At 40.9% G+C, this 7,478-nt stretch overlaps 1 protein-coding gene across 1 annotated transcript; it reads left to right on the forward strand.

The window, feature by feature from the left end:
* The first annotated feature begins 1,837 nt into the window (after nucleotides 1-1,837).
* LOC143848140 (Leucine-rich repeat protein kinase family protein) lies at nucleotides 1,838-7,196 on the forward strand. Its single transcript, XM_077356980.1, has 3 exons — nucleotides 1,838-2,090; nucleotides 2,660-4,516; nucleotides 5,426-7,196. Exons 2-3 carry the CDS (start codon nucleotides 3,057-3,059, stop codon nucleotides 6,888-6,890), a joined length of 2,925 nt encoding a protein of 974 aa, XP_077213095.1. The 5' UTR covers nucleotides 1,838-2,090; nucleotides 2,660-3,056; the 3' UTR covers nucleotides 6,891-7,196.
* The last annotated feature ends 282 nt before the right edge of the window (nucleotides 7,197-7,478 follow it).

The raw sequence follows: 7,478 nt of genomic DNA on the forward strand, positions 1-7,478 counted from the left end.
AAAAAGGGTTGTCCTCCCAGAAATCAGCACTCACACTCACTTTACTTTGTTTTAGGTGGGCCCGTATAGTGAGTCTCTTCGATGGGTGCAAACAGTGTGACAAATTACAATTGGGTGGGTGTCCCTACCATTCCCCAAATGGTAGCCAACACGCTGCATAAAGGGTGTCACTTTTATTGTACAAGACTTCCATAATCTCCACCGTACACGGGCTTCAGCCATTTGGTAGTGCCCACTGCGATGAATCACAATCTGAATGTCTCAATTACTTCGCTTCAAATTATTCTTATCCCATACTAATCAAGATTTCATTAAATCCAACACATTGGGTGCATTTGGGTTGCTGGAATTAGGTGTTAAAATCAAGATCTGATTCCAATCCGTCCAATTCTGGGGTTTAGTTCAAATAAAGAATGGAATCAAGGGGGTGGAATTGGCACCAGGGTAGAATTAGAGGGGGAAAGTAGAGATTTAAGGGCAGTGATATCCCCCCCGCCCCCTCTGATGATGGATATCCCCCCCTCCTAACAGATATCGTCAGGGGTGGAGGAGCCACCGTTAACTCCAAAAGGCCTAAAAGTTAACGATTTCTGTTAAAGGAGGGGAAAATATCAGTGCCGAGATTTAATCCTACAAAGATAGAAGAATCTACACATACAATATATCTACGCGAGGTTAATAACACACACAACAAAATAAAAATATAATTTATTTTATAATTAAAATAGGAATTTTTTTCCTAATCAATAGAGGTGCCATTAGATTAGAAATCTAGGGGGGGGGCGTGGATTTATTATCTTTATAAACTTGATCCTTTCTAACCCCTAGCATTTTTATTTTAGAGGTTCAACTCGGTGGGCCACTAGACTACTGATTCAAGGTTCTCCCCAAAGATACAAAGTGGCACCCATGAAAATATTTTCGTGAAATTTTCTTCCTTTCAAAGTTATTTTTCTGAGATCGTTTGCCTCTTTCTTGTGGTAGCGATTCGGATTTAGAAAAAATAAAATTATGGAATTAAAAAATTTCATGAAATTTTTTTTTTTAAAAAATAAAATTCTTAGGCTAGTCGGTTTACAATTTTCCTCAAAAAAAGAAAAAGAAAAAGAAAAACTTTTTAAATTTTGAAAAAAAATTCTATGAAAAAATGAGTTAACCAAACCCCCCAAACCCTAAAAAAATTCATTTTTATTATAAATAAAAGTTTTAGTTGAAACAACGTTTGCCTAAAAGGAAAGCTGCACTTGCCCCTAAGCCGCCTACTGTGACGTGGCCCGCCAGAAGAAAAAGGAATCACTGAGAACAATTTGACCGTTGTTAAACCATGGTTAAAAGGCATTTATGAGAAGCTGGTAAAGGAGTAAAAGCAGCTAACGCCCCGTATTCAATGGAATTTAAAGAATGAAAAAGCAAAAACAGCTACCCCTATTTTCCATATGCACACCCCTACCCTCCTCTCCTGTCACTTTTCTGGATAAAACCGCACAAACTGGCCCTTTCGATCTGAATGATTTACCAAACTACCATTGGTGGATAGTAGATACAAGGCATTTTCGAAATTCAAGGTGCCATCTCAGTAAATTCATTCAATTCCAGGGGTATTTATTAAATAGCTATAACCTATTAAGTGCCACGTCGGCATTTATGTTGGAAGTAATCCACGTGTCATCCACCTCGGATTCCATTTGACCGAAGATATTCTGCCACGTGTACGGCAACGTAATAAAGAGGCCTGAGAGTGCTCTACCTGCTTTTTTTTCGCTGCTAATAAATTTCCAATCCGACAAGCGACTACGAAGGAGGTCGGAGATTTGCAACTTCTCGGCGAGTTTTCCGGCCTAGTTTTCCGGCCTAGTTTTCCGGGGAAAAAGTAGGGTTCCGGTGGAGTTTTTCCTCGATCTATTGCTCGTTTTTCATCTTCTTTCTCAGATTTGACGGCATTTCCGCTTAAAGAAGGGAAGATCGACGAGCTGATGTTCGAAAGCTCGTATTTTGGTGATAATTTTTCCTGATAGGAGATCTGAAATCTAGGAGGCTGTTTTGAAGGCTTTTTGAAGATATTTTTCTGCTGGAGGTTTTGGCACTTTAAGGTTTTCTCTACTCGAAGCGATTTCTTTGGTTTCTTTTTCTCTTTCTGCAAGGAATCTGGTGCCGAATCCAAATGCGAGTGGTTTTTTAGTGATTTCTGTATTCTGCTAACTTTGATTTCAGATTTTGGTGTTTTTTTTGTTACTGGAAGCTCCGATTCAGCTTTATTTGCTCTCATTTCAGTCTGCGAGGCGGTTCCTAGGGTTTGTTTTGTGGAACTTTCTGTTATTCACTGATTTTCTGAAAATGCCAGAGATTTTGTCGAAGTTTTCTTGAAATCCTGCTGAAACCTTGATTTTTCGATTCCTTGTGATATTTTAGAGTCATTCTAGGGTTTTTTTTTAAAGGAACGTTTGGTCATTTTAGGGTTTCTGCGACGAATCTTGTGTTGAATGTATAATGCCAGTGATTTGGTGATGTTTTACTTGAAATTTCTGTAGAGATCTACTTTATTCAAAGTAATCCTACTGTTTCTGTAGCTATCTGTTTTACTCGAAATTTCTGTAGAGATCTACTTTATTTGAAGTAATCCTAATGTTTATGTATCTATCTCCTGCATTTTCGATCTCAGGTAGTAGATATTGAGGTTTTGTCCTTGTGAAGCTGATAATGCAAGCTTCTTCTTTTATACTTTGAACAGAGTCTGTTGAAAATCTTTTGCCAAGAGGCATTTTTCTCTTGAATCTCTGGAACTCGTAAAAGTTGGAAATCGAACGATTAGAGGTTTCTTTGGTTGTATATTTCTACTTCTACACTCATATCATATGATTCTTCCTTGTTTGAACTGTAACCAGATCCTCTAAATACTCAGGGTTTTAGCAAATTAGCCCAAGTTCCGGCCAATCTCTGCAATATTTCCTTCTATTTCTCCTCACCCCTGTTAGACATACACTTTGCCTGGTTCAAGCCCTCCAGTAATATTCTTTGGATCCCTTAATGGTGGCCTAGCATTTTACCTACTGACTAAAATGAGAAAGCTAATAAAGCTATTTGCTTTCCTGTGTGTTCTTCCCGTTTTCATTGAAGCCGTCTATCCGACTCTCAATGATGATGTCCTCGGACTAATCGTCTTCAAAGCTGATCTCCACGATCCGAATTCCAGATTGATATCATGGAATGAGGATGATGATGTTCCCTGTAACTGGGTTGGTGTGAAATGTAATCCTAGAACCAACCGAGTTACAGAAGTAGTCCTCGACGGGTTCTCCCTCTCCGGGCGAATTGGTCGAGGCCTGCTCCAGCTCCGGTTCCTACGCCGATTATCCCTCTCAAAGAACAATTTTACGGGAGCCTTGAACCCCAGTCTGACCTGCCTGGAGAGTCTTCTAACTATTGACTTAAGCGAGAACAACCTTTCTGGAACAATTCCTGACCAGTTCTTTCAACAATGCAAGTCACTGAGAGTGCTTTCACTTTCGAAAAATGGCTTCTCTGGTGTGATACCCCCGAGTTTGAGCTCATGTTCCACGCTCGCAGTTCTTAATTTATCATCAAATCAGCTCTCTGGGCCATTGCCGGATGGTATCTGGTCTCTGAATAATCTTAGATCGCTCGATCTGTCAGATAATTCTCTGGCAGGCAACATTCCGGAAGGGATTGAGCGCTTGTATAATCTGAGAACGATTGACTTGCGGAAAAATCATTTTTCAGGGAAACTTCCAGACAATATTGGAGGATGTTTGCTTTTGAAATCATTGGATTTCAGTGAGAACTCACTGTCAGGGAGCCTTCCAGATTCAATGCAGAAGCTTACCATATGCAGGTCTTTAAGTTTGAGGGCAAACCAGTTAGTTGGGGAATTTCCATCATGGATTGGGCAAATGGGAAGCCTAGAGACTTTGGATCTGTCGGAGAATGGATTTTCTGGCAGGATCCCTGATTCGATTGCGAATCTGACGTTATTAAAGAAGTTGAATTTTTCTGGAAATGGGTTAACTGGGAGCTTGCCCGAGTCTATGAGTAGTTGCAAAAGCCTATTGGCCATGGATTTAAGTCGCAATTCGTTGACTGGTGATCTTCCCTTGTGGTTTTCTCGACTGGGTTTGCAGAGAAGTTCAATTTCATGGAGTGAAATAACTGATGTAGCTGGAAATCCTCCTTTGGGATCGACAAATGCATTGTACCAGAACCTTCAGGTCTTGGACTTATCTGATAACACATTTTCTGGTGGAATTCCATCTGATATGGGGATTTTCAGCAATTTGCAGTTTTTGAATATTTCCCGGAATTCTCTTGTGGGTGCGATTCCTAGTAGCATTGGGGAATTGAAGGCCATTGCTGTTCTTGATTTGAGTGATAATCAACTCAATGGAACCATTCCTTCAGAAATTGGAGGAGCAGTTCCTTTGAAGGAATTGAGATTGGCAAATAACTTCCTTACTGGTGAAATTCCGACCCAGATTGGAAAATGTTCTTCCCTCACTTCATTGTAAGTCTTCTTTCTTCTCTATCTTGCAGTCTTTTATCATTCCTATGGTTTTATTTCATGTATATGGCATTTTGTTTGAAGGTTTAGAGACGAACTTTCTTTCTTTTCTTTTTTGGTCTAGGGTTCTCTTCCATTCTTCACTAGTTTGTCCAACCAAAGCCAATACAAATTCCCTTTTGCGGTCTAATGAACTGTTTTGTCTTAAAAATTTCAGCTTCTCAAATTATCTCTTAGTGATTTTTTTGCTAAATTTCACCTGTAATATGACACCAGCTGAAAATCAAAATGCGCAAAGTGTTCATCTTCCTGTTTTCAACCTAGTTCATGCAACTGATCTTCCTGTTTTTCCCCTTGTGAATTTTGAGGGATATTAAGTGAAATTGCACCAATATTTACAAAGTTCAAGGGACAAATTACATTTTTTTCCCCAAGGAAGCATTAAGTTTTCATTGCTCTAGGAGTGAAAGGTGTATTACCTGTTATAGTTGTTATGACAATTTGGCAAGACCTCATCTTAGTTGTGAAAAAAAACCCATATACATTGCAAAGATGGACCTAGTAGAAAGTATGACAATATAGAAATTCGGTATACATCCGAGCTAGTCGATGGGGCCATAGTCTAAATATTGAACAGATCAATAGCCCGATCTTGTGTCATCCACAAAAATTGGAGGTGAAGTCCCAAAAATTAGTCCATTAATTGGATGGTAGGACCATTTGATCAGTGCAATTTGAGACATGACCCATCACATGGACGTTCAGGATTGATAGGCATGCTAATGGGTTTGATACAGGCATGATTACTTATACACTCAGTTTTAAACCTCTTTGTTTGAATTTTATTTCAACATTCTAATGGTAACATGTTTTTTTTTTCTAATGTTTTCTTCTTTTTTGAATTCTATACAGGATCCTATCAGAAAACCGCCTCACAGGCTCAATCCCCACATCAATTGCCAACCTCACAAACCTCCAAACCCTTGATTTCTCCCTTAACAATCTCACAGGAACCCTTCCCAAGCAGCTTTCCAACCTTGCCCACCTCATCTCCTTCAACATATCCCAAAATCACCTTCAAGGTGAACTCCCCGCCGGCAACTTCTTCAACACCATCTCCCCCTCGTCTGTATCCGGCAACCCGTCTCTCTGTGGGTCCATTGTGAAACGCAACTGCCCCGGCGTCCTTCCAAAACCCATAGTTCTCAACCCAAATTCATCCTCCTCAGATCCTTCCCCTCATACCGGTCCCTTATCATCAAATCAGCACCAAAAGAAAATCATCCTCAGCATCTCTGCCCTCATTGCCATTGGAGCCGCAGCCCTCATTGCCCTGGGCGTTGTTGCCGTAACAGTTCTCAACCTAAGGGTTCGATCCTCAACTTCCCATTCCGCGGTTGCTCTCACCTTATCCGGCGGGGGCGACGACGACTACAGCCATTCCCCTGCCACCGACGCCAACTCCGGCAAGCTCGTCATGTTCTCCGGCGAACCCGACTTCAGTGCTAGTACCCACGCATTGCTCAACAAGAACTGTGAACTTGGACGTGGTGGATTTGGAGCTGTCTACAGAGCCGTCCTCCGGAATGGTCGCCCAGTGGCCATTAAAAAGCTCACAGTCTCAAGCCTAGTAAAATCCCAGGAAGATTTTGAGAGGGAAGTTAAGAAACTCGGAAAGGTAAGGCATCATAATCTTGTTTCCCTTGAAGGGTATTACTGGACGCCCTCTCTACAACTCCTCATTTACGAATTCGTTTCTGGTGGGAGTTTATACAAGCATCTCCATGAGAGCTCTGCTACAAACTTCCTCTCCTGGCATGAGAGATTCAACATAATTCTTGGAACAGCGAAGAGTTTAGCACACTTACACCAGCTAAACATAATTCATTACAATCTGAAGTCTAGCAACATACTAATTGATGGCTCCAGCGAGCCAAAAGTGGGCGATTTTGGCCTAGCGAAACTGTTGCCAATGTTGGATCGTTATGTTTTGAGCAGCAAAATACAAAGTGCACTGGGATATATGGCGCCGGAATTTGCTTGCAGGACGGTGAAGATAACAGAGAAATGCGACGTGTATGGGTTTGGGGTATTGGTTTTGGAAGTGGTGACTGGGAAGAGGCCTGTGGAGTATATGGAGGATGATGTGGTGGTGCTTTGTGACATGGTGAGAGGTGCTTTGGAGGAAGGAAGGGTGGAGCAATGTGTTGATGGGCGGCTCCGGGGGGATTTTCCGGGGGAGGAGGCGATTCCGGTGATGAAATTGGGTTTGATTTGTACTTCACAAGTGCCTTCAAACCGGCCGGATATGGGAGAGGTGGTTAATATATTGGAACTCATCAGATGCCCTTCAGAAAGCCCAGAGGAATTGGGTTGAATTTGAATTCTATTTTTTTTTCTATAGAAGAGGAAGGGAGAGAGTGAAAGAGATGGAATTGTGTTTTCCGGCGAAGAAGAATCCGGTCAGTTTGGCTATGAGAAGAAGAGAAGCGTGTAGGATGTATTTGTTGTTATGTTTTTTTAACTGGTTTGTTTCTGTTGTTTGGTTTGTGTCTTTGTTTTTTTTGAGGGAGTTGTGTTTGTAGGGATTGTTGTTTTTCTTCTCCTGATGTTGGTTATCACCGGATTCCTCTTCACCGGCTTCGGATTTTCAGACCCTTTGGAAATTCATTTCCTTCCTGTATCTTCTACTTGTTGTGGCTTCTCTGAATTTTCTTCTTTTACATTTTTTGTTGTTGTTGTTGTGTTTATTTTGGGCAGAGATTATGAACAACTTCACAGTAAAAAGCACAAACATGCAAGGCCACACTGAAAAATAGTTTCTGAATTTCTTCCCCGCAAAATCAAAGTTTTCGAGGTTCAAAACTTTTTTCAGGTAAACGATTTACATAAAAAATTAAGATACAAACCATACTTGCTGCGTCTTTTTTCCTGGAAAAAGGTATTCCAGGAAATCAGATCAAAC

Source organism: Tasmannia lanceolata, unplaced genomic scaffold, assembly GCF_043159265.1.
Source record: "Tasmannia lanceolata isolate RefF3 unplaced genomic scaffold, GAP_Taslan_0.1 ptg000016l, whole genome shotgun sequence".
In the NCBI taxonomy this organism is placed as follows: domain Eukaryota; kingdom Viridiplantae; phylum Streptophyta; class Magnoliopsida; order Canellales; family Winteraceae; genus Tasmannia; species Tasmannia lanceolata.

What these genes read in the sequence shown, in the direction of transcription:
- LOC143848140 (XM_077356980.1), top strand. Translation starts at nt 3,057, where the DNA reads ATGAGAAAGCTAATAAAGCTATTTGCTTTCCTGTGTGTTCTTCCCGTT. An exon ending in TGTTCTTCCCTCACTTCATT is followed by an intron (nt 4,517 to 5,425) that starts GTAAGTCTTCTT and finishes AATTCTATACAG; the next exon opens with GATCCTATCAGAAAACCGCC.